The sequence below is a fragment of the Bufo gargarizans genome, chromosome 2 (genome assembly GCF_014858855.1).
Source record: "Bufo gargarizans isolate SCDJY-AF-19 chromosome 2, ASM1485885v1, whole genome shotgun sequence".
Taxonomy (NCBI): Eukaryota; Metazoa; Chordata; class Amphibia; order Anura; family Bufonidae; genus Bufo; species Bufo gargarizans.
Genome location: NC_058081.1, coordinates 260122103 through 260149174, shown reverse-complemented (window position 1 = coordinate 260149174; position 27072 = coordinate 260122103). Strand labels below are relative to the sequence as shown.

General features: G+C 45.1%; 1 protein-coding gene across 2 annotated transcripts in view; it reads left to right on the top strand.

Annotated features, from left to right (window-relative positions):
* Positions 1 to 413: 413 nt before the first annotated feature.
* MLC1 (modulator of VRAC current 1) overlaps positions 414 to 27072 on the top strand; it is a 40940-nt gene continuing 14281 nt past the window's right edge. For both annotated transcript variants that reach the window (XM_044276874.1, XM_044276873.1), the window contains exons 1-7: positions 414 to 578; positions 5701 to 5790; positions 9291 to 9344; positions 9736 to 9837; positions 11685 to 11786; positions 14967 to 15038; positions 23278 to 23394. In XM_044276874.1, the coding sequence (XP_044132809.1) occupies positions 414 to 578; positions 5701 to 5790; positions 9291 to 9344; positions 9736 to 9837; positions 11685 to 11786; positions 14967 to 15038; positions 23278 to 23394 (702 nt within the window). The remainder of the gene's footprint in view (positions 579 to 5700; positions 5791 to 9290; positions 9345 to 9735; positions 9838 to 11684; positions 11787 to 14966; positions 15039 to 23277; positions 23395 to 27072) is intronic.

Sequence of the window (27072 nt, the reverse complement as noted above, 5' to 3'; positions counted from 1 at the left end):
GACTACACCCAGGCTGCACGCAGCACTATTTCAGTCTGACAAACCTCCAAAGTTAGGTACCGGTATGTATCTGTTTGTTCAGTTTGGCAATATGTAGAGGGCTTTTTTTTTTTCTTTACTTTTTTCTTTTTATGAAGACCAATATTGTACTTGCTCTTATCTCTTCTGTTTGTATAAAATCTATCACAAATAGTGACCCCACGTCTCTAGATTTTAGGGTAAAAACATCTGTGACATGATTACGCTTGTGTATGTTTTATTTGTGATCTGCAGTCGTTTTTTCAGTTTGTTGCCAGCATACAACTGTTCTCATAGACCATAAATTGTAGGTTATGCAACCAGTCGTGGTCCTTGGGGCTGTGTGTTTAGCGTTCAGCTTGTAAATGACTTCTGTTTCTTTCATTTAGGTCGGTATGACCAAAGACGAGAGATACGGTGAGGAATATGGTTATGACAAGATGGCTACTTTAGAGCTTGGGGTGCAAGAAGGTGGAAAGTACAATACAGATCCGGACTCGTCCGATGGTGTACACCCATGCGTGAAGTATAAAACCTGGATTTTCTCTCTGCTGATTGGGGTAGGTATTGAGATTGGTCTATAGGCAATGCATAATCGTTGTTCAACTAGTTTCCTATTCATTAACCGGCCACTGAACCTTTAGCAGAAAGCTTTTAAGGACTTCTGCCGAAACTATTCACCTATATATCTGGTAATTTGGAGAAATGTGACATAAAGTAGAGGTTATGGAGGCAGATATTCCCTGGTTACAGTGGGAAACATTAGACTGGGTCTCCTTTTGTTGGAATTGGTGTGGATTCTTCATGGCAGATCTGTGGCAATTGTTTGTACAATGGCTGTGGATGAGGTCTTCAAAAGTCCATTTGCGCATAACAAATCAAATCTGCATGGAAATATCCACAGCAAGCTGCAAATCTCAAATCCACAGCATGCTTGCCATGTTGTCGAAAGCCACAGATTGTGGACAAATTATTTTCAAATCCTTTTTTTATGTGTTGTAGAATTCCAGCATTTAAACATGGGTTATCTTATGAAAGTGTGCCATGAATAGTATTGTAATATATAGTACATTCATTAAAAATATTGTTTTTTACTGTATAGTACTTTTTTTTTCTACTATGATAGCAGCACCTGCTGTTTCTCCTGTGGTCAAAATTCTTGTCCACCTGCGTCTACATTTAGTGATGGACCCCACGTGTGCAGAAGGTTTTCTGCTCTTTCTGTTTTTGCTTAGTGATCTCACAATGAATCATTCAGAAAATCCCAGACTCTCTCTAGACAGTAAAGAAGGAAATAGAAGTATTTTTATTAGTGGAATGGCTGGGACTATGTGTGGGGGAATATTTTTTTTGCAGGGGAGGAAGACAGGAGAACAGAACCAGCAGCTGGAGGTTTAACAAGAGCTGACTGCAGTGCACTCCTGGGAAATGCAAGTGCTTGATCACATAGGATGACCCACTGCCCACCCACAGATAGTGAAGAGACCAAAGCTGCAGAGGGGTGATTAACCACTTCAGTCCCGCTAGCTTAAACCCCCCTAATGACCAGACCACTTTTTACACTTCTGCACTACACTACTTACACCGTTTATTGCTCGGTCATGCAACTTACCACCCAAATGAATTTTACCTCCTTTTCTTCTCACTAATAGAGCTTTCATTTGGTGGTATTTCATTGCTGCTGACATTTTTACTTTTTTTGTTATTAATCGAAATTTAACGATTTTTTTGCAAAAAAATGACATTTTTCACTTTCAGTTGTAAAATTTTGCAAAAAAAACAACATCCATATATACATTTTTCGCTAAATGTATTGTTCTACATGTCTTTGATAAAAAAAAATGTTTGGGTAAAAAAAAATGGTTTGGATAAAAGTTATAGCGTTTACAAACTATGGTACAAAAATGTGAATTTCCGCTTTTTGAAACAGCTCTGACTTTCTGAGCACCTGTCATGTTTCATGAGGTTCTACAATGCCCAGACAGTAGAAAAAACCCACAAATGACCCCATTTCGGAAAGTAGACACTCTAAGGTATTCACTGATGGGCATAGTGAGTTCATAGAACTTTTTATTTTTTGTCACAGGTTAGCGGAAAATGATGATTTATTTTTTTCTTACAAAGTCTAATATTCCACTAACTTGTGACAAAAAATAAAAAATTCTAGGAACTCGCCATGCCCCTCACGGAATACCCTGAGGGGTCTCCTTTCCAAAATGGGGTCACTTGTGGGGTAGTTATACTGCCCTGGCATTTTAAGGGCCCATATGTGTGAGAAGTAGTTTGCAATCAAAATCTGTAAAAAATGACCGGTGAAATCCGAAAGGTGCTCTTTGGAATGTGTGCCCCTTTGCCCACCTAGGCTGCAAAAAAGTGTCACACATCTGGTATCGCCGTACTCACGAGAAGTTGGGGAATGTGTTTTGGGGTGTCATTTTGCATATACCCATGCTGGGTGAGATAAATATCTTGGTCAAATGCCAACTTTGTATAAAAAAATGGGAAATGTTGTCTTTTGCCAAGATATTTCTCTCACCCAGCATGGGCATATGTAAAATGACACCCCAAAACACATTCCCCAACTTCTCCTGAGTACGGCGATACCACATGTGTGACACTTTTTTGCAGCCTAGATGCGCAAAGCGGCCCAAATTCCTTTTAGGAGGGCATTTTTAGACATTTGGATCCCAGACTTCTTCTCATGCTTTCGGGCCCCTAAAATGCCAGGGCAGTATAAATACCCCACATGTGACCCATTTTGGAAAGAAGACACCCCAAGGTATTCAATGAGGGGCATGGCGAGTTCATAGAATTTTTATTTTTTTTGGCACAAGTTAGCGGAAATTGATTTTTTTTTGTATTTTCTCACAAAGTCTCCCTTTCCGCTAACTTGGGACAACAATTTCAATCTTTCATGGACTCAATATGCCCCTCACGGAATACCTTGGGGTGTCTTCTTTCCGAAATGGGGTCACATGTGGGGTATTTATACTGCCCTGGCATTTTAGGGGCCCTAAAGTGTGAGAAGAAGTCTGGAATATAAATGTCTAAATAATTTTACGCATTTGGATTCCGTGAAGGGTATGGTGAGTTCATGTGAGATTTTATTTTTTGACACAAGTTAGTGGAATATGAGACTTTGTAAGAAAAAAAAAAAAAATTCCGCTAACTTGGGCCAAAAAAATGTCTGAATGGAGCCTTACAGGGGGGTGATCAATGACAGGGGGTGATCAATGACAGGGGGGGTGATCAGGGAGTCTATATGGTGATCACCCCCCTGTCATTGATCACCCCCCTGTAAGGCTCCATTCAGACGTCCGTATGTGTTTTGCGGATCCGATCCATGTATCCGTGGATCCGTAAAAATCATACGGACGTCTGAATGGAGCCTTACAGGGGGGTGATCAATGACAGGGGGGTGATCAATGACAGGGGGGGTGATCAGGGAGTGTATATGAGGTGATCACCCCCCTGTCATTGATCACCCCGCTGTAAGGCTCCATTCAGACGTTCGTATGTGTTTTGCGGATCCGATCCATGTATTCGTGAATCCGTAAAAATCATACGGACGTCTGAATGGAGCCTTACAGGGGGTGATCAATGACAGGGGGTGATCAGGGAGTGTATATGAGGTGATCACCCCCCTGTCATTGATCACCCCTCTGTAAGGCTCCATTCAGACATTCGTATGTGTTTTGCGGATCCGATCCATGTATCCGTGGATCCGTAAAAATCATACGGACGTCTGAATGGAGCCTTACAGGGGGGTGATCAATGACAGGGGGTGATCAGGGAGTCTATATGGGGTGATCAGGGGTTAATAAGGGGTTAATAAGTGACAGGGGGGGTGTAGTGTAGTGGTGTTTGGTGCTACTTTACACAGCTACCTGTGTCCTCTGGTGGTCGATCCAAACAAAAGGGACCACCAGAGGACCAGGTATATTAGACGCGGTTATCAAAACAGCGTCTAATATACCTGTAAGGGGTTAAAAAAAATTGTATCTCCAGCCTGCCAGCGAGCGAACGATCGCCGCTGGCAGGCTGGAGATCCACTCGCTTACCTTCCGATCCTGTGAACGCGCGCGCCTGTGTGCGCGCGTTCACAGGAAATCTCGCATCTCGTGAGAGGACGCGTATATGCGTCCAGGAGGAATGAATCGACCGCCTCCAGGACGCGTCCCTGCATTCGGCGGTCCGGAGGCGGTTAAAGAAGCTAAAAGGAAGAAAATTACACTGGAGAGCAGCATTTTTTGCATTAATATAACTAGAATGAATCATTAATCCCTGTATTATCCCTTGAACTTGGTAAAACTGTAATATATATGTAAATTTACAGTGTTCCACAAAGGTACCTAATTACCTTATGCAGGAAACATAACACATTAAGTTAAAAAAAATAACTTTTTTGGGGCTTATGACCCTTTAATGACCCACCTATTTGGGGCTTATGACCCACCTATTTGGGGCTTATGACCCACCTATTTGGGGCTTATGACCCTTTAATGACCCACCTATTTCCAGCCTTAACTCTTTGAGGACATGAGCCATACATGTACGGCGCAGCAAACATAAGGTTCATGCAATGTGCCATACATGTAGGGCACTCTGATCGGGTGAGCACAGAAGCTGTGCTTGCCAGAACATGACAGGGGCCTAGCTTTTACTAACAGCCAGTCTCCTCCTGTATCCACTGGCACTGCTGAAAACTCAGATCCTGGCAGATTAACCCATTAGATGCTGCGGTTAATACTGACAGTGGCATCTAAGGAGTTTACAGAGAAAGGAGACTCCGTCTGACTCCATCTGCTCCCCGCAATCTGATATTTGGGTGCTAATGGTTGCTATGGCAGCCAAAAGCCTTACAAAGGCTTCCCAGTTTGCCATGGACAGAAGCCTAGGAGGCTCAGCCATTCACTATGCAGGAAAAATGCTGAAAAATGCCAGAAATGGTTGCCAGAAATAGTGTTATTCCTCATGAACACCTGTACTATTGATTAATGCTGAATTTGTTGAAAGCTTAGTGACACTTTAATTTTTGTGTTTTTCACTCCACATTTCTTGCTGCTTTTTTGGCACTTGCATTTTACAGTAGCAGCCAGATGTTACATAGCTAAAAGTATTTTTAATATACTTTCTGCTATGTAACATCTGTCTGCTACTGTAAAATGCAAGTAGCAAGAAATGTTGAGTGAAAAAAACATACGTTCGTATGTGTTTTGCTGATCCTGAAAACACGGACACCGGCAATATGCGTTCCGCATTTTGCGGACTGCACATCGCCAGGCATACACTCATAGAAAATGCCTCTCATAGAATGCGGACAGCACATTCTGGCCCCGTTTAAAATGAATGGGTCCGCACCTGTTCCGCAAAATTGCGGAACTTTTGCGGACGTGTGAATGGCCCCTAAAGTGTCACTAAGCTTTCAACTAATTTAACAATATTTTTTATATACCTGAATATTTATAATATATTTCTGGGGAGAAACTGTAGCTTTCTTCTAGGAAACTGAATGTAAAAACCACAGTTATCATTTTTACATGTGCTATTGGCATATTTCCAAACAAGTCAAACATTTCCTGCAACAACTTAACAGAAAACAAAAGCATGGCGCTATTACTTCTCCGCACTCATTAATACTCACATTATTATTCAACATTTTGCATTGCTGTTTTGTTGCAGAGTTGTCTTCTTGCTACATCCGGATTTTCGCTTTACCTAGGAAATCTATTCCCTTCAGAAATGGACTATTTGAGATGTGCAGCAGGGTCTGTAAGTATCACCGATGTGGAGTAGACTTACTACACTTTATTGTAACACCATGATTGTAGTGCTATAAGGCCAGTTTCACACAAGTGTACGGATTCGATTCGCTCATCTCTATTTATTTATTTCAATCAACAAAATGCAAAGTGAGTGAACAAAAGAGAAATCTAAATCACATTGATATTTGATGTGACCACCTTTTGCCTTCAAACAGCATCAATTCTTCTAGGTACACTTGCACACCGTTTTGGAAGGAACTCAGCAGGTTATTCCATACATCTTAGAGAACTGACCACAGAGCTTCTGTGAATATAGGCTTGTTCGAATCCTTCGGTCTCTTTATGTAATCCCAGACAGACTCGATGTTGAGATCATTGCTCTGTTGGGGCCATATCCCGACTTTCAGGACTCCTTTTTTTTTCTTTACGCTGAAGATAATTCTTGGCAGGGACATTGGCTGTATGTTTGAAGTCCTTCTCCTGTTGCAGAATAAATTTGGAGCCAGTCAAACGTCTCCCTGATGGTACTGCATGATGGATAAGTATCTGCCCTGTTACTTTGCAAAAAAAATTCCAAACTAAAACTTTGGCATAGTACTATAGTTGATAAGGATAAAAAAAAAAAAACACTGGTCCATCAGGTTCAACCTATAATCCTGCTGTGTTGATTCACAGGTGACAATTCTTCTCAGCTCCAATTCTTCTCAGCTCCAAATGTTGAAATCCTTATCCAAACTAATTAGTGTCCGGTCTTCAGAAATCTAGTTCCCATACCTTGTAGTCATTTTTTCGAGAAAGGCATCTAGGCGCTTCTTGAACTTGTACAATGTATCAACCATCGAATCATCCTATGGCAGAGAGTTTCATGGTCGCACTGCTCTTACAGTAAATAATCTTTTATATGTTGATGGTGAAACCTTCTTTTCTTTAGAAGTGTAGAAGATACCCCTTGTCAACATGCCTTGATGTGGAAAGATTTCTCCGCTGTCTATTCATATATTTGCACATTGTAACTAGAGCACACCTTTTTACTCAACTGAATAACCTCCAGTTCATCAGTTTATTAAAGGGGTTGTGCAGTGCAAAGATATTGATGACCTATACCCAGGATAGGTAATTAATATCTAATCAGCAGGGGTGAGACTCCTGGCACAAGCACACGAGTGCCACTATCGATTCGAACAGCTGATCAGCGGGGTTTCGTGAGTCGGACCCCCGACAATGTGATATTTACGGGGTTATCCAAGACTGAATAACTCCTGCTGCAATTCCCTGGCCCGCTACACTATGCATACTTACCTGGTAAACGATGCCAAGGTCATTTTCGCATCTCACCTGCCTGCAGAAATCAACATCTGTCGACGGAGGGGGTGCAGCCAATAGCAGGCCGTATCGGTGACCTGCCCCCTTGTGTCTTGGACGACCCCTCAAATGACCTATCCTGAGGTCATCAATATTTTTGCACCACACAACCCCTTTAACCTGTCTTGGTACTGCGATCCATCCATTCCTTTAATTACTTTGATCACCATCTTCTATACCCACTCTATTTCGGTTATGTACTTTTCATACACAGGTGCCCAAATATATTCTGTTTACTATATTTATAAATGACCTTGTAGATGGATGATTCAGTAAATATCATTGTTTACAGCCAATTCTTAACTGTATAAAGTAATTAACACTACTTGTATTTTCTACCTTTAAAGTTTAGCTAAACCTTCAAGTACATTATAATAAACCGTTACAAGTGCCATAATAATGATTTTTGTGTAATATATTTTATTTATAGATGCTATTGTTTTAGTAGCCAAACAGATACCCGAAGTTTGGGCCATCCTGAAGCGTATACAGAATCTGTATACCACAGTCATGTACGTGATGTACGGATTCTGACTTCTATGATATGCACTGCAGAGAATGCTGTACAGGCAGGAGCACATATAGCGGCTCCCGCCTGTGCCCTGCTCTAGAACATCGCCACAGGATGCCCTGCATCAATATGCTTTGCCAGACTTTAGCATGGCGAGGACAGACAGCAGCTCTGCATAGTCTTTTGCTTCTCCTGCCTGTCCTCGCTCCACGAAAGCTTAGCATAGCAAATCAGCGCAGGGCATCCTGCCATAGCGGAGTGAGGACAGGCATGAGCAGTAATGTTCTTTGCAGAGCTGCTGCCTGTCTTTGCTGTGCTAAGGCCTGGCATAGCATATTGATGCAAGGCATCCTGCACCAATGTTCTACAGCAGAGTGGAGGACACAGGCGGGAGCAGCTTTGTGTGCTCCTGCTAGTACAGCGTTCGCTGCAGTGTACAGATTCTGTATGCACTGTAGTGAATAGCGCTTCAGGAAGGCTTATATGGCTACTAAAACAATAAAATCTATAAATAAAATATTTTGCAAAAATAATTTTTATGGTACTTGTAACAGTTTAAGATAGCTGTCGTTCACTGATGCCTGTACATAGAGGTGGTCCTAAGTTCAGAAAAAGCTGATATATAAATGTATAAATTACAAGTTTTGCTGCATCCTTTTATAATACAACTACTGTATATATCAATCTGCTCAGATCCTCCTGCTGTATAGCCTGCTGCCTGCAGATTGTACTGCATTTTTATAGTGACACGTCCTCTTTAATACACTTTAGAACTTTTTTCTTTCTCCCAGGTCTAGAACCTTACATTTACCCACATTAAACATCATTTGCCATTTGCAAAGCTTCAGCTTCCCTAAGGTCTCTTGAACACAACTGTATTTTGTATCTGTGTCCGATCTCCAATTTTTGCGAATTGCACACAGTCCTATTAATTTCCATGGGTCCGCAAAAAAAAAAAACCCATACAGCACACAAATATCATCCATATGCTGTCTGCATCCGTGTGTCTCTTCCGCAAGATATCATGTCATATTGTCTGCATCGCGGAAAAGAATAGTAATTTCCGTTAATTGAAATTAGAAAAATGTGGATCGCAATTTTGGGGCAAATGAGGCCTAAGTCGGTCAGTGATGTTACATTATCCTATGGGTTTGTTTTCCCAAGAAACAGCTCCTCTCGTTACTGGACTGAGTCATAATTGGCAGCTCAGCACCACTCAAGTGAACCTTTTTAATATGTGGCCAATCAATGATTGTAAAGAACACTTGTCTCTAGAATAAAAACTAAAGCTAAAACTTGGATTGGATCCAGAAAAGAGGAGAAACAGACGTTCTTCCTTGTTGTTCTTCTAGGATCTACTCCTTGTTTTGGCTGAAGAAAAAGAACTATGTGAACACGTGGGTTGTTGTCTAGCTCTCCTAGAGCCCAGAAGTAAAAGTATGTAAGGGTTTTTATTTCTGTGGTCATACCATGTTATAAATATACTCAATAACACAAAGAACACTTAGTAAACCAGGGTCTTCAAGTTATTTTTTGCTACTTGGCAGCTTGTTGTAATTTAGACTTTATGAGCATGAGCAAATCCATGATTATGTTAGTTGCTAATAGGCTTTTTATTGGATTTTTAATTACAGTGTCTACCTGCGGCTGTTGTGAATTTTGCAGTGCTGAAGACTAAGGATAATGTTGTAAGTAATTCCATACATGTCTTAGCCCTTTTTTCTGAATGTATAGTTTAAAGGATAACTGTCATGTTTTCATCAAACAAATCAATTTTGGCATATGTTACCGCTGCAGCAGCATTATGCATAAAGCAATCTTTAGTTTCTTCACATACCACTGTTTTCCTTGAGTTTTCCCCTTACTTACGGCCTCACTTCCTCTTTAAAATGGTACATTTTCTCAGTTTAAACTTTTGTTCCGTGATTTATGTTCTATTCTGAATAAAATATTAGAAGTTGGCACCTCCACATCATTGCATTCAGTTTTTATTCACGATTTGTATAGTGTCCCACCTTTTTTGGAATCCGGTTTGTATTTTAATAGATTTAAAAATGATATAATGTTATTTTCTTTTAGATCTCGCATTATCAGATTTTATTTGTATCCACTTTTTCAATCACTACAACCTGTCTTATATGGTTTGGATGTAAACTTGCAATTAATCCAACAGCAATAAATGTAAGTAGCAATTAGATTTATAACCATCACCCATTGCTGGAAAAGTAAGTTTATTGTACGGCTACATATAGGGATAAGAGCTAATCATTTTACAAGAATTTTAGTGATAATTTTTTTTTACATAAAACAATTATTTGTGCTACCAAAAGTGGCCAAAACTGCAGTAAAACCCCCTTAATCTTATATCAGTTGCAAATGATGTGTGTTGGGTTTATTCCTTAAGTTGCTATTAAAGGGGAATTCTAGTTAGATTAAGTTATCCCCTATCTACAGGATAGGAGATAACCAAGGGTCAAGTCCTGGGAAAAAAAGTGTGGGAACTCACCCAAGATCCACTGCAACCCCCAGTCCCCCCGTCCCGTCCCCCCCCAAAAAAAAAATTGCTGAAAATTCAGTGCAACATTTATTGTAAAGTGCCAGTTTACACAAACAACTGCAGAATTAAAGTGAAATAAACATGGAGATCCCAGTGCCAGCTGCCTTGCTGGTGGATGATTGACATATACTTCTTCTGCAAGGCAGCTGGCACTGGGATCTCCATGTTATTGGTCAGTTAATACATCAGGGACCCCCTGGCATGGGGCCTGGGCATAACTAAGTGCACACTGTGTGATCCATAGGCAGGACTAGGTGGCTGCCCTCATCCACCAGCCCGTCAATACCCCCTTAGGAAATCTCTCATCAGATGTGAGAGCAGCAGCGATCGATCAGCCAGGATTAATGTGCACAGTGGGAGGCCTCCCTTAGGCAAGTGACAAACTGCCCCCCCTCATTCTTAGGCAAGTGACAAACTCAGCTCTGCTATATCTACAATGAGCAACTACAACAAATGTAGTGCCAAACTGCAGTTCCTCTATGTGATTGTGATGCCTTGGATAGCTTCCTTTGGACCCACAGCCTGTGGGTCCAGTGGAAGCTATCTAAGGCATCACAATCACATAGAGGAACTGCAGTTTGGCATTACATTAGTTGTAGTTTCTCATTGTAGATGTAGCAGAGCTGAGTTTGTCACTTGCCTAAGATTGAGGAGGGGAGGGGGGCAGTTATCACTTGCCTAAGGCCAGGGTAAGGGGGGCCTCCCACCCAGGCTGTGCACATTAATCTTGGCTGTTCGATCGCTTCTGGCCTGCTGCTGTGCTGCCTGCATTCACATCTGATGAGAGTACTGACTGAGATAAAGGAGGGGGTATTGACTGGTCTGGTCTGGGGCTGCTGGCCACCGGCGCTCCCACCAGGCGGGTTAGGGCCTCCGGACTCACTCAGGGACAGTCACAGACACTTAGACTGGTCTGGACCGGACCACCAGGACCCCTGTCCAGTCGGATGGTCCAGCCACACTCACCTCAGCAGACAGTCAGGCAGTCGCAGGCTCAGGATAGGAGGAGAGGAGCTCTCAGCCGGAGGGGGGGGAGTCAGTCAGTGAGTCACTCGCAGCCAACCCAGCACCGCTGCACACAGCTTCCTCTTCCCTCCTCAACTGAAGCCGCTCCCCCTCCCTCCTCACTTAGCCTGCCCTGCACAGTGCGAGTCACGCAGGGCCTCGCCTCCGCTCCGCCCCCTGTGAATCTGATTTAACCGCTTCTCCTCCTGGTCCTTTTGCCCTGAAAGGGAACGGCGTTCCTGCAATGAAAAAAGTGCAGGAACGCCGTTCCCACGCGTTCCCCCTCGACTCGACCCCTGGAGATAACTATTTGGTCGGGGTCCTACCGCTGGGACCCTCACTGATCACGACGCACCTGTGGATGACTTAATCTAAATAGAATATCCCCTATTAAGAGTTCTTAATAAATTGTGTAATTGTCTCATCCATTTTACCTGCCTTATCTTAAGGTTGATTTTCTTTATAGATAAATTTCAATGTGATTCTTCTTATTCTCATGGAAATTTTTATGGCAACAACAGTGATTGTTTCTGCACGATCGAGTGTAGACTGTTGCCTGGTTACAGGAGTAAGTACCTTTTTTATTATTATAGAAAACATTCAACATTGTTGTTCGGCAGCACACAGTAGGCCAATGCCCAATGACATACATGTATGTCATAGGTCGCAAGGAAATGTGTGGATGTTACTCAGATGAAATCTCCCTCCAGCAGAATTTGAGAAGGTGCTGATTCCAGAGGTTTAAACCCTCAGATGCTGTGGTCAGTAGCAACTGCGGCATCTGTGTAGTTAGATGGAGTGGGCTTCCATTGCCTCTGGTGCAAGTGGGAGACGGAGTGTTATAGGAAAATGGTAAAATAGAACTAAAAGTATAATGTTATTTTTTGCAAAGTAAAACAATTTTTAATGGAAAAAAGTGTTTTTACATTTTGAGAACCCTACTTTTCTTTTTTTTTCTTTTTTATTTCTCTATCAACATAACCAGATGAGTGTGTGTGTTGCAGGAATTTTATTTTCCAGTTGTCCTCTGGATAGGTCATCAGCATCTATTTGGTGGGAGTAGAACACCTAAGACCCCCGCCGATCAGCTTCTTGAGAAAGCCCCACCCTCTTGTGAGCACTGTAGCCTTTTCACTGCTTATCCTAGGCCAGTGACATCACGGCCATCGGTCATGTGAATAAATCTGAGCTGCACCTAGGCCACGTTACCAATAGTCGTGACATCACTGGTCTAGTTTAAAGAGGACCTTTCATGGGTCCAGAAATTATTAAATAACTAGCAGGTTATTTAGGCTACTGTGCACAGATGTAATATTTCTTACTAGTTTGTCTGGGCGCCACTCAGTTTGCCCGCTGTGCCCACTGCAGTTTTCCCAGCTGGTATGCTAATGAAGAGTATCGGTACAAGGAGAAGGAGACTGCCCTGTTTAGGTCTGAAACGATTACTCGATTGAATTGAACAAAAAAACTAAAAATAATAATCTGCATCAAGGATTAGTTTTGTGTCATGTGACCACAAAGCGGGAGTGAAGCTCTTGCTATTACTTACCGCTCCGTGGTCACCCGCCGGCCTGTACCGCGCTGCACTGGATCCTGACACATTGTCAGGTCACAGTGCACGTAAGGATCCAGTGCAGTGCGCGGAGAAGAAGAGGAAGGAGCTGTGGAGCGGTGACACTACAGGAAAGGTAAGTATTTAATTTCACTGGCGCTGGGAACATGGCACTGAAGGGGGACAGCCGGGAATGGATGTCATGGAGGGGCAGATGGGAGTGGGGGACATGGATGGGGCTGACTGATGGCAGTGGGGGACATGGAGGAGCTGATCTGATGGCACTGGGGGACATGGAGGGGCTGATCTGATGGCACTGGGGGACATGGAGGGGCTGATCTGATGGCACTGGGGGACATGGAGGGGCTGATCTGATGGCACTGGGGGACATGGAGGGGCTGATCTGATGGCACTGGGGGACATGGAGGGGCTGATCTGATGGCACTGGGGGACATGGAGGGGCTGATCTGATGGCACTGGGGGAGTAGGGGACATGGAGGGGCTGATCTGATGGAAGTGGGGTACATGGAGGGGCTGATCTGATGGCACTGGGGGACATGGAGGGGCTGATCTGATGGCACTGGGGGAGTGGGGGACATGGAGGGGCTGATCTGATGGCACTGGAGTAGTGGGGGACATGGAGGAGCTGATCTAATGGCATTGGGGGAGTGGGGGACATGGAGGGGCTGATCTGATGGCACTGGGGGAGTGGGGGACATGGCAATGGATGGCATGGAGGGACTGATGGCACTGGGGTGAGGGAAAGCTGAAGGCACTGGGGTGAGGGAAAGCTGAAGGCACTGGGGTGAGGGAAAGCTGAAGGCACTGGGGGGATAGTGGAGCTGATGGCACTGGGGGAACTGATGCACTTGGGCTGATTGCACAGGGGGGAACAAAGGGTGTTGGTGACTGATGGCAGGGCGTCTGATGAGTTTTTATAAAAGAAAACAGTCTATTAATTTTTTTATTTTATTAGATTACTCGATTAATCGTAAAAAATAATCGATAGAATACTCTATTACTAAAATAATCGTTTACTGCAGCCCTAGCCCTGTTTCTCAATGGGCGTCTCCCTGGCTATAGCGCAGTCAAATCACAGCAGAGAGCCTCACAGCCAGGGAGAAGGTGAGTTTTTTTATTTTTATTTTTTATCTTATCTGTTCTGTGATTGGACCACGCTACAGCCAGGGAGAAGGAGACACCCATTGAGAAACAGGGCAGTCTCCTCCTCCCTGTACCGATGCTATTGATTAGCATATCAGCCAGGAAAACTGCAGGGGGGCACAGCAGGCAAACTGAGTGGCGCCCAGACAAAGTAGTAAGCAATATTACATTCGTGCACAGTGCCCTACATAACCTGCTAGTTATTTTATAATGTCTGGACCCATGAAAGGTCCTCTTTAACCCCTTAGGATTTGAAAGGATTTTTTTTTCTAGGAGTAGTAGATAATATACTGTATATGTTGTATTTTTTTAACTCCCACGGTATGACTTAAATCTGCAATCCTCTAATAGGCACATATTCATGGCAGATGACAAATTAAATGATCACACCACAATACAAAAATACAAGAAACATATACCGGTAGATATTATAGGGTACATCCTGGCACATGACTTGGCCTGTATATAAATAATAAAAATAAAAAAGATAGAATTACAGTTTTTATTGTTGTTTTTTTTTTTTTTTTTTTTGTATTTCACCATACTTAACTAGAAATTAAATGCTACCATACAGTAGTATGACTCATCAGAAAGAATAAGACATCAAAGTGCAACATATGTAGCTTTAAAAAAAAAAGTCATGACTGACAGAATGCAATGAGGCAAAAAGGACCTGTCACCATGTTAATAAATGTGAATCAAGTAATTGCCCGAATTTCCCCTGTTCTGCTGAGTTTTGGAATTTTTTTCTAGCCCCACCCTTCCCTGTTCCCGAGAGCCAAGCCCCAATAATTTTGTTGCCTAGGGGGCAGCTACCTGAAGGGCGTGTAATCTTCTTCCCGTCTGATGCTTTCAAGTTACCACGGGTAGTGTCAGAGTGGTTATCTTGGTGTGATCTTGAAATTACACTCACAGCTCTGTAAATGTTATAGCTCATTAATTTTAAAGTCTTGACTGGCCCTTTTAATAACATTTGGACATTATGTTATGTTTTCTACTTATAGTGATGTCTAAATACCTTATATTCCCTAGGGTACTGCCTGCGGAAGTTCAAGCAGTCTACACAATGTCCAGTTTCCTATTCGAACAATTAAGTCCTACTCTGTAAGACAGATTTGTTATGAATGTTTTGTATGATATTCATTTGTGGAAAATGTATATTTTTTTGTTCTTTTTTTTTTTTTTCTCTTTATAAAAAAGCCCACAGTTTAAATATTGTAATAAAGGGGTTTTTCAAGTGTTTTTAGTGATCTGGATAGGTCATCGGTATCTGATCGTTGGAGGTCTAATCAGCTGTTTGAGAAGGCACGGGTGCTTGCGGTAGCGCTGTGCCCTTCTCTCTGTTTACCATTGTATAACTGTACATTGTATAGCAGCTGTGCTTGGTATCGCAGCCTGGCCCCATTCATTCTAATGGGGCTGAGCCGCGTCTAGGCCATGTGACCGATGAACGTGATGTCACACTGCCTAGGAAAATCTGGAGAAGGCCGCGGCTCTACTGCGAGCACCTCTACCTTCTTAAACAGCTGACTGGTGGGGATCCTGGGTGTCGGACTCCCACTGATCAGCAAACAAACACTTGGAAAACACCTTTTAATTAAAATGATCTACTTTACTACATGATATATAGAGATAAGTGAATTTAGTAAAAATTCGAATTGCCGGTTCGCCGAATTCTTGGGGAAAATTATGTTAAAAGCCTATTTCTTGGCTGCACAGAGCCTTTATAGTGGTGACGTATACTGTGCCTTGCACTAACACGCATAGGGAGTCTGCTTTGATAGTGAAATAATACTGTGAGTCCGTGAGACATGCAGAAGACAGGCGTCGCACTTAGAATCACTGCGCACTTCATTTATTTGGGCAGTCACGGGGCCAAAACTAACCAAATAACTCAAGTATAAACTCAGCCTTACAGGTCGATGTTAGCGCCAAGAAGAAGCGCACTCCTTTTACACCGTCGTCAGCTGATTCCACATAGATGTCCACAGAACCTGTTCTATTAAACGCTTATACAAGTAGAGAGGGTGTCAGCAGTAAGTGTGTGTGGACGTCACTGATTATTTTGCCCTTCCTCTGATCCGTCAAAACAATAACCCACAAAAAACGGACCCTGTTTGTGGAGCATCCGCCTTCACTCGGTCAGCATTTGGTCAGTAATCTTTCAGTATTGCTAATGCCAAAAAAACAGGAGTGGATCTAAAACAGAGATGACATGTGAACTGAATATTTGCAAGTCTTCTGTGTTTTGTACCCACTCCTGCTTTTGGCTACCAAATCACAAGCCAATTCTGATGGGACCATACAGGCCTTACAGCTGCTACACAGACAGGATCTGTTGTGCATCTCATTTTACCTTCCTTCTGACAAATCAGAAGAAGGGTCAAATAAATGATGATGTCAGCCAAGCCAAAAAGGCTCAATAGTGGCCCAGTCATGAAGTAGGGAGGGTGGGAACAGCATGAGAAGTCCACAGAGTGGCCCTATGACATTGTGCTGAAGTGAAGGCAGCATAAGGAGACCACAGAGTGGCCCAATGACAGAGTCTGGAGGTGGCAGCAGCATCAGGAGGCCGCGGAGTGTGGAGGTGGTGGCAGCATCAGGAGGCCACAGAGTGGCACAATGACAGAGTGTGGAGGTGGCAGCAGCATGAGGAGACCACAGAGTGGCAAGGTGACATAGTGTGGAGGTGGCGGCAGCATCAGGAGACCAGAGAGTGGAAAGGTGAGATAGTGTGGAGGTGGCGGCAGCATCAGGAGACCACAGAGTGGCAAGGTGACATAGTGTGGAGGTGGCAGTAGCACGAGGAGACCACAGAGTAGCCCAATGACAGAGTCTGTAGGTTACGGCAGCCTCAGGAGGCCACAGAGTGGCAAGGTGACATAGAGGGGAGGTAGGAGTAGCATGAGAAGGCCACATGTGGGTGAAGAAAGCTGCTCATCAGCGACTGTAGACTTAGGCTGCTGCTGATAGAGCTGGTACTGCTCCTGCCACCCCACCCCTCCCCAGCAGTCATGGCACTGGAACGTGAGCGCAGAGGGCCCCCTGGTCAGACCTGCGAGAGGACGGGCGATGGCGCACATAGGCAGCGGCCAACTGACTATATAGGATGTCTCTATAGTAGTTCAGTGTTTCCTCCCTCTCAGCGGGTATAAAAAGGGCCCCCATTTTGGACCAGTAGCGAGGGTCCACAAGGTGGTGATCCAGAAGTCATCCCTCTGCCGAATGGTGACAATAAGCGGGCCATTCGCGCAAGTGACTCGGAGGGACTCCCTGCCTCCATCTCCACTGCATACTGCCACGTTGTTTTTGGGTTCTCTGCTTCATCTTCCTCCTCGCCCTGTAGCTCCTCTGGCTGCTCCTGCTCCTCCTTTCCTGTCACCTGTGTAGCAAAACCATCCATTTCGCTAGACATTGCTTGTGCTCCAATGTCCTCCTCCTCCAGTTCAGCCCCCACAGGGCTCATGTGGCCATAAGATCTAGGCACCATGTCTCCAGTACCCTGACCAGCCATATTTACCAGCATCTGTTCCAGGACATGAAGCAGTGGAATGACATCGTTCATCCCGTAGTCCTGGCGACTGGCAAATAATGTGGCCTCCTCAAAGTGCCTGAGCAAACGGCAGAGGTCACGCATGAGCTGCCACTTGCCTACATCGACGTTACACAGGGGAATACTCCTGTCCGCTTGGATCACCAGGAAATCGTTGATGGCCTTTCTCTGTTCATACAGTCGGTCCAACATATGGAGGATGGAATTCCAACGGGTGGAAACGTTGCATATCAGCCTATGTTGGGGGATGCCGCCTCAGCTCAAGGAGGGTGTGCTTTGCGGTGTATGAGTGGCTGAAGTGCATGCAAAGTTTCCTGGCCATTTTTAGGATGTCTTGCAGATGGGTGGAAGACTTCAGGGACCGCTTGACAACCAGATTGAACACGTTTGCCATGCAGGCTGCATGGCTAAGCCCTCCTTAAAGCAGCACCGACACAATGTTCTTCCCGTTGTCTGTCACCATGGTTCCGATTTTTAGTTGTCGCAGAGAAAGTTAGGATTCAATTTCTTGCTGAAGGACATGAAGCAGTTCCTCCCCTGTGTGACTCAGCCATGCTCTGCACATGTGGTATGCTGGGGGGCACTATGCATTGTCCCTGCAGTGGAGGCTGAGGACAGGGTGGAGGATGAGGAGACAGAGGCGGACATTGTCGCTGGACCAATAGCATGGCAACGTGGAGGCGAAAGTGGCGTCACCTGGCCAAATTGTTGGTGTGGCTGTGCAGGAACCACATGGTTGTGGCTGTGCCGTAAAGGACATGTATTGTCCCTGACCGTAGTTACAGCTCCACACGTCGGCGCTGCTGTGCACTTTGGCAGACACCGACAGGCTCAAGATTTGGCCCACCTTCTGTTCTGTGTGTGCAGGGATGGTACTGCCTTTTTGGCAAAGAAATGATGGCTTGGGACTCTCCACCTCTGCTCGGCACAAACCATCAGTTCTCTGAAAGGTGCAAAGTGCAACACTTGGAAAGGGAGAGACGGCAGCACCAGCAACATTCAGCTTCTGCACCATTGGATGAGTGCACACATACTGATGTCTCTTGGCAATCGCTTCGCTACGTGACTAGGAGTAGAATGAGCAGGAGCATCAGGACCGGCAGATAATGGGAAGGACAGACAGCTCCCTTCAGCTAAGGTAGTAAAGCCTTGACTGCCAGAAACCGGGTGCGTGATAGTGGGTGATGCAGCGGTTGCTGCGGCAGGCTGGACCACCATATCAGAGCCATGGTTGTCCCAGGCCTCTTTATGGCGACGCTGCATATGTTGACGCTGCATAACATTGGCACCCTGGCCACACTTCACCCTCTGCCCTCAGATTCTTCATACGGCCACGTTCACCTCTTCCGACGGCTTAAAAAAAAACTGCCACACCGCCGAGTAGGTGATTTTACCCCCAACACTACGCACTGACTGAATGCTACCGCCGCTGCCTCCTTGAGCCCCTTCACAGTGACTTTCCGGGGAGGTAGGCTCCCGCGAAGCGGGTGGTCTACCCAGGGTGCGTTTGGCTGCCGACCTCCCACTGCTGCCACCCTGCTGACTCCCGTCCACGCTAGCGACTTGCTGGTTCCACTGCTGGGTCTTAGGCAAGCTGCCACCCTCTTCTCCTGATGATGCCGCTTCGTCACCCAGCTCCCAAGTGCAATCGGCTACATCATAATCATCGAATAGTGTCTGCACGTCACTGATGTCCTCCTCAACCGTCTCTGGATCAGGAGCCTGACCGCTCTCAACACCAGCTCCCACACCACTCTCCTCATCACTACTTGCCCGCCTAGCAGAGGAAGCGGCAGATGTCTCTACACATCTTGGCTGGGCAGTAGCTGCTGACTGGCCTCTAGTAGCTCTTCCTCGCTGAAAAGTGGAGCAGAGCCTAAAGCGTATAATACTTCTCGCGGTGAAGAAACTGAAAAGGACAGAGGCAGGTTGAGGACAGGTGAGGGCACAGGGCCCTCTAAGGGTTGTGTCTGACGAACCCACTGACTCTTGGCTGGGGGTGTCTGATGTAAGTAAGAACCTCTGGGTTGCTGGTCACAACACGACCGCTAGCTGACACCGGGAGCTCAGGCCTCTGGAAGTGACCTCTCCTGCCACGGCCCTTTACTCTGCTGCGACATCTGCCTGCGCCAGAAACATTTAGGTCTCTTGCACGCCCCTGTGCAGGGCCTGGCACTTCTCTGCCTGCCATACTGTTAGATCAAATAACCAAATGTTAGATCAAATATTTTTTATTTTGCCACTAATACACAGCAAACAGGGCTTTAGAATATATCACTGCGCCGCTGAATAGCAATTAGGCTCTAATTGTTTTCAATTTTTACAAGAAAGGCTTTTCAACAGATAAGAACAACCTTAAACTGCAAATATATTTGTTATTTTGCCAGTAATAAACATCAAACTGGGCTGTAAAATATCTCACTGCACAGCTGGACAGCAATTAGGCCCAAGTTTTTTTTATATTTTTACACAAAAGGCTTTTAAACAGATAAGTATGTCACTGCCTATTAGGACAGCAGTGTATCAAACAAGTGTGAACAGCACAGCAGTATTAAATGATGGCGGGTGCCAGCGGCTGATGAAGCGATCCAGGCTAATAAATGGCTACAATCCAAGGAAATCCACGGCACTTCCTTAAGTAAAAGCGTGTAGTTTATTCACCAAATAACAAAGTTTTGGTTCGCACACTGGAACCTTTTTCAAGCAGTGCTACAAAGGGGGAGTGCACATAGCATATATATTAGGGCTGTCGAATATAATCGATGCAGCGATGCATCGCAATTCGACCCCCAGCGATTCTGCATCGATGCGGTTGCTTTAAATAATCGATGCATGTTAATGACGTTAGCGACGCGTCCGCCGTGCAGCCGAGTCGGAAAAAAGTTTTTGGGCGCCTTCTTTCCCGCCTCCCGCTGACATGTCAGAGGGGGTGGCCACAACATTGAGTGAGCCGGGTCTGACTGAGTGAGGAGGAGCCGGAGGCGTGGTTTCCGCGCATCTCCGGCTCCCAGTCAGACACTCAGAAGCAGGCGGCAGTGCGGACGTGCGGTGGCTGGCGGCGAGGTGAGTTATCTACCTCCAAAGCGCCTGCCACCTACACAGCATATACACCTACCGCCTGCCACCTACACAGCTCATATTGCCGCTTCTCATACCTTTGCCGCCCGCGCCATGTTTCTTCTTTATTTTTCCGGTTGTGTATCTTCTTATTCTTCCCCTCCGTCTACAGTGGACGGAACTTTAGGTTCCGGGTCTATGAAAGGCGGTCAAACAGCGGCCCCTAGTGGCCAGTCTGGGAATGTCTACATTTATCTCACACTATTCAGGAGATTGCTCCCAGCAGGAGGTGATCCACACTGACAACTCTCAGCTAAGGGCAGGGATCTGAAACTGCTGGGGTGTCAGATTTACTGACAGTTACTGATCCTGCACCATCAGAGCCCCTTCACACGTGTATCAGTCCCTACTGAGAGGATGGTGATTGTGGATACACAGGATCTATCAACCTGAAACCTCCAGGACTAAGGCTACTTTCACACTAGCGCTTGATCGGATCCGTTCTGAACGGATCCGATCATATTAATGCAGACGGAGGCTCCGTTCAGTACGGTTCCGTCTGCATTAATAACTTAGAAAATTTTCTAAGTGCGCAAGATGCCTGAGCGGATCCGTCCAGACTTTCAATGTAAAGTCAATGGGGGACGGATCCGCTTGAAGATTGAGCCATATGGTGACATCTTCAAGCGGATCCGTTCCCATTGACTTACATTGTAAGTCTGGACGGATCCGCTCGCCTCCGCACGGCCAGGCGGACACCCGAACGCTGCAAGCAGCGTTCAGCTGTCCGCCTGTCCGTGCGGAGGCGAGCGGAGCGGAGGCTGAACGCCGCCAGACTGATGCAGTCTGAGCGGATCCGCTCCATTCAGACTGCATCAGGGCTGGACGGAGGCGTTCGGGTCCGCTCGTGAGCCCCTTCAAACGGAGCTCACGAACGGACCGACGAACGCTAGTGTGAAACTAGCCTAATACTGATGGTCTCTCAGGTTCTTTCACACTTGCGTTTTTCTTTTCCGGCGCTGAGTTCCGTCCTAGGAGCTCAATACCGGAAAAGAACTGACCAGTTTTATCCTAATGCATTCTGAATGGAGAGCAATCCGTTCAGGAAGGCATCAGTTCAGTCCCTCTTACGTTTTTTGACCGGAGAGAATACCGCAGCATGCTGCAGTTTTCTCTCCGGCCAAAAATCCTGAACACTTGCCGGATCCAGCTTTAAACTTATATTGAAATGTATTAGTGCCAGATCCGGCATTAAAATTGCTGCATTGACGGATCCGTTCTTCCGATCTGCGCAGACCTTTAAATCTGTGAAAAAAATAAACACCGGATCCGTTTTTCCAGATGACACCGGAGAGACAGATCCGGTATTTCAATGCATTTGTCAGACGGATCCGCCTGACAATAGATACAAATAAATATTTTTGTGCAATTTCTGACTGATTGAATTAATTTTTTGATGTAAAATTGAAAAACAAGGGGACTTGGGTAATAATCTTGATGCATCGTGATGCATCGCCGAATCGAATCGAATCGAATCGTGGACTTGATAATCGTAATCGCATCGAATCGTGAGACGAGTGAAGATGCGCAGCCCTAATATATATATAGCATATTCCACATCAATTAATCAATAGCATGATTGAGTACAAAACATGATAAAATTCATTAAATTGTGTATCAAATACCAAGTATACATGATTCAAAAACAAGTGAAACCCATATTAGACATATGCGTGACCTAAATGTATATCTCAACAATAGTGTATATACCTAAGAGACTCTAAGTCACATTTCATGATAATTAAGACATTCATTGACACCCAGGTGATCTCATAACTAACATTAAAATTTTAACCGTCCTAATAGGCAGTGAACATACTTTTAGTGAGAACAACTATGAAGGGCAAATATATTTGTATTTCGCCACTAATACATGGCAAAGTGGGCTGTAAAATATCTCACTGCACTGCTGAGCGGCAAAGATATTTTTCCTTTTTCCACTAATACATGAAAAAAAGGGCTTTGAAACAGATAAGTTCACCACTGAGCAAAGAGCAGAAAATATATCTTACTTTTGCCACTAATGCACGACAAAAAGGGCTGTAATTTTCGCACTTCACCACACAACGGCTAATAAGCCCCTTTTTTCCACCTAAGTAAAGCCAAAAAATGTTTTAGGACATGTAACTGCACCGCACTAGGGCAAATAAAATGTAGAAATATTTCCTTGTGATGAACCCTGTTAATGCCTGTATGAAACAGCACTTGCACCCTAATAAGAACAGTTTGATGGAATTACAGATCTGTATAATGGCAATTTGGATCCTCAGTCAGTGCAGCAAGGGGTAATCGGACTATTCCTATTACCCAGGCTGTTACCTCCCCGACTGATCCCTGTTCAACAGAAATGCTGTGGAATGATTCCTCTCTAACCTTTCCCTACACCTTGAATACCTTTTTTTGGCAGCTGCCATTTTAGGAAAAATGTGATTCGTTACTACGGAGGGCAAGGAAATTCGCATTCAGTGCAAATAGAATTTTTCCTGAAATTTGTAACTAACTCCACTTCATCAGCTCCGATTCGCTTATCTCTAATTATATATTTTAGTTGGAACATATGTATATAAAACATGCACACTGTTGTTCACATATTTATATTTTTCCCATTTTATAAACGGAATAAGTGGTGTCTCGCTACTGTTCAGATTTCACCTATTCTTTTATGTTTTCCAGATCGTTGAAATGGTTGTTGGGATTTCTGCTGTGTTTGGAGGGGTTATTGCATTACACATTGATGCCTTAATGTATAGTCCTTACTTATATATTTCCATTTTTTGGGTACTAGCAGCTGTGAGTATGTTATTACTGCTCTTGTTATTTTATTATATAGTCATCCTTTCTTTTATATGCACACTTCTATAGTAAAATGTCTTTATTCCTACATCCTCTAGACCACTTAGGTGTTTACTGGGAATAGTGGACCATAAAACATGTACATACTGTATATAGTTCTTCCTATCTTCCTATCCTTGGTGTGGGGGGATGATACACCTTTTAAAGGTCCTCATCCCCTTGGTCTCTTTGCTGCGTAATCGATGGTAGGTAGGACAATGGCACATCTGCGCTTCCATGTACTTTCACCTTTCATTAATATGTCTGTCCAGTTGTCCTACCTCATTTAAACATGATCATATGCAATTTTGAGCCTCTAAAGAGCTAACGTTGAGGACCTGGAAAATATGGACCTTGCCCAAGGGCTGCCTTGTGGTCTCTGTCGTTCACTTTACATAATTGAATTGCAAGCTTCCTGAGATCTGCTTGCACAGATGAGACTTCAGAAGGGTTAAGTTCAGGGGTGGTCTGGGAACTTAAAGTGGCACTGGAAAAAAAACTAAAAGTGCCTCCATGTTGTAGGCGAATCAAATTTGACAAAAGGCAGGGCCAACACAATTAGATGGGCCCAAGATTAGGAGGCAGCTCAGCAATACTATAGTGCAGCACAAAATACTGTCCCAGCAGAACCAAATACCACAGTGCAGCAGAATATACTGTAGCTGAAGCTGTCCTGTGGCCATAAATAGCTGCAAATACTGTCCCAGCAGAACCAACTACCACAGTGCAGCAGAATATACTGTAGCTGAAGCTGTCCTGTGGCCATAAATAGCTGCAAATACTGTCCCAGCAGAACCAACTACCACAGTGCAGCAGAAGCTGTCCTGTGGCCATCAATAGCTGCAAATACTGTTCCAGCAGAACCAAATACCACAGTGCAGCAGAATATACTGCTACAGAAGCTGTGGTGGCCATCACTAGCTGCAACGTTCTGTCTCCTTCTCTAGTTCTCTCTAATTAAATAGGTTCTCCAGGAATTAAGAAAATAAAATACTTTAACATTACTTTATTATAAATATATTCCCATATAAGTTCTAATGGCTCATTTTGTCTGGGGAGCAATTATCAGGGGAAATAAAATGGCCGCCGTCCTATTAGTACACACACAACCTGTCCTAATCACACAGCAGCACAAGTGTTGAGGAAGGGTGGTAGATATGCATGCCTACTGGGGCATACATATATATATATATGTATTTGCAGGTGCATAATCCCCTCAGAGGGCGATGTGCGCAGATGTGCCCAGCACCTGCGCCCATCTGCCTCTGATATTCCCCAGGGGCTCATTCATGCCCCTGTGGGGATTGATATATATGTGGCCCCTTGATATTGCCCCCTTGATATATATGTGCCCCCTTGATATGTACCCTCTTGATATATATATATATATATATATGTGCCCCCTTGATATTGCCCCCTTGATATATATATGTGCCCCCTTGATATTGCCCCCTTGATATATATATGTGCCCCCTTGATATTGCCCCCTTTGATATATATGTGCCCCCTTCATGCCCCCATATGTACTGTCCGTTCATATATGCTTATAGATGTGCCCCAAGCATCTATGGGCATATATGCCGGAATTATGCTGCCTGCTGGAGGGGTGGAGGAGACCGACAGTTGGACAATCATGTCCAGCGTCGGCCTCTACAAAGGACAGAGGATCAATGCGATCGCGCCGGAGATGGTACGCCTAACAGAGACATGGGAACAAAGAGTTCCCATGCCCCTGTGAGTGGCTGACCTCCGGCGCTGTAATTACAGCGCCGGAGGTAGGCGTCCGCTTCACAGGCGGGAGGATCAAAGGATCCCCCCCCTGGAAGCGCGCTCCGAGATCCTCGGGCCGGCACGGTGACGTCACATCACCGCTCCGGCCCACGTGTTCAGGCCGGCCGTGCGCATGCGCACGGCGGCAAAAGTGGGACTGCGAGCGGGCGCCGCCAAGTTTAAATAGGCGGGCGGCGCTCCGCTCAGTAGTCCGAGATACCACCGGGCAGGACATCATCCCCTGGACTGACGAGCCCCCCTGGACAACGAGCAGGACCCTAAGTATCGCTATTAACCCCCCCACTAAACCCCATTAACCCCCCACTATCCCACCAACGAAACCCTATTAAGCCCCCCCACTATCCCACCAACGATTAACCCCTGCCATACCCCCATTAACCCCTGCCATACCCTCATTCCCCTGGTTATTATATTAACCCCTGCCATACCCTCATTCCCTTGGTCCCCCTGATAACCCCTGCCATACCCTCATTCCCTTGGTTATCACCCCTGCATTGGTTTGTGGTCTGCTTTACCCCAGCACGACCACCGTAGATACACCTTAGGAATAGAATTAGTCAGGTGGGTGGGTTGTTAATGTTAGGCTGCTTTCACACTAGCGTTCGCTGGTCCGCTCGTGAGCTCCGTTTGAAGGAGCTCACGAGCGGACCCGAACGCAGCCGTCCAGCCCTGATGCAGTCTGAATGGAGCGGATCCGCTCAGACTGCATCAGTCTGGCGGCGTTCAGTCTCCGCTCCGCTCACCTCCGCACGGACAGGCGGACAGCTGAACGCTGCTTGCAGCGTTCGGGTGTCCGCCTGGCCGTGCGGAGGCGTGCGGATCCGTGCGGATCCGTCCAGACTTTCAATGTAAGTCAATGGGGACGGATCCGTTTGAAGATGCCACAATGTGGCTCAATCTTCAAGCGGATCCGTCCCCCATTGACTTTACATTGAAAGTCTGGACGGATCCGTACTAGGCTATTTTCACACTTAGCTGTTCTATGCTAAAAATAATGCAGACGGATCCGTTCTGAACGGAGCCTCCGTCTGCATTATTATGAGCGGATCCGTTCAGAACGGATCCGCCCGAACGCTAGTGTGAAAGTAGCCTTACTTGTATGTGTGTATTGTATAGTTAGTTTGTGGGTGGAATTTGGGAACGTGTAGTGTAGTTGAGTACTGTATATTTAGTGTCGTGTTGTCAGTATTGCGTGCGTAGTGTAGTGTAATAAATACTGTGTTACTTGTACCCTTTGTGTAGTGTGTACTTGTTAGCGGTAGTAAGTAAGGCGCATGCAGCTAGTATAGTGATTAGTGTAAGGCATAGCGAAGATATTGTGTTATTGTTATATAAAGGTATAAATAGGCGGAGTCTTCACTAGACGGCTCCTCCTATTTAGGAATATTAATTATCAATATTCGCATAATATTGGTGAGTAATATTCCCCCTTTACAACAAGTAACTTCACAACACTGAGCGAAAGAGCTGCCCCATCCTCCTCTCTGCTCTGCTTGTCAGGAATTATGATCCTGAATACAGATGATATGATCTGTAGCTGAATTTATGTAGGAATGGAGCTAATGAGGAGACATGAAATACATATAGAGGATGGTGGGGATGTGGCTAATGAGCAGCAGCTCTTGTATGCAGTCTCCATTACCACAGTCCGTCCTGTCCGTCCTCTCTGTACTTCATGTCTACTCATGAACTCCATTCCTACAGAGATTCGTATAAAGTTCTTAGCTGCATTCAGGATCATAATCCCTGACAAGTAGAGCAGAGAGTAGGATGAGGCAGCTCTTTAGCTCAGTGTTGTGAAGTAATTATCCTCCGGTATGATTAGGACAAGGTTTGTGTGCACTA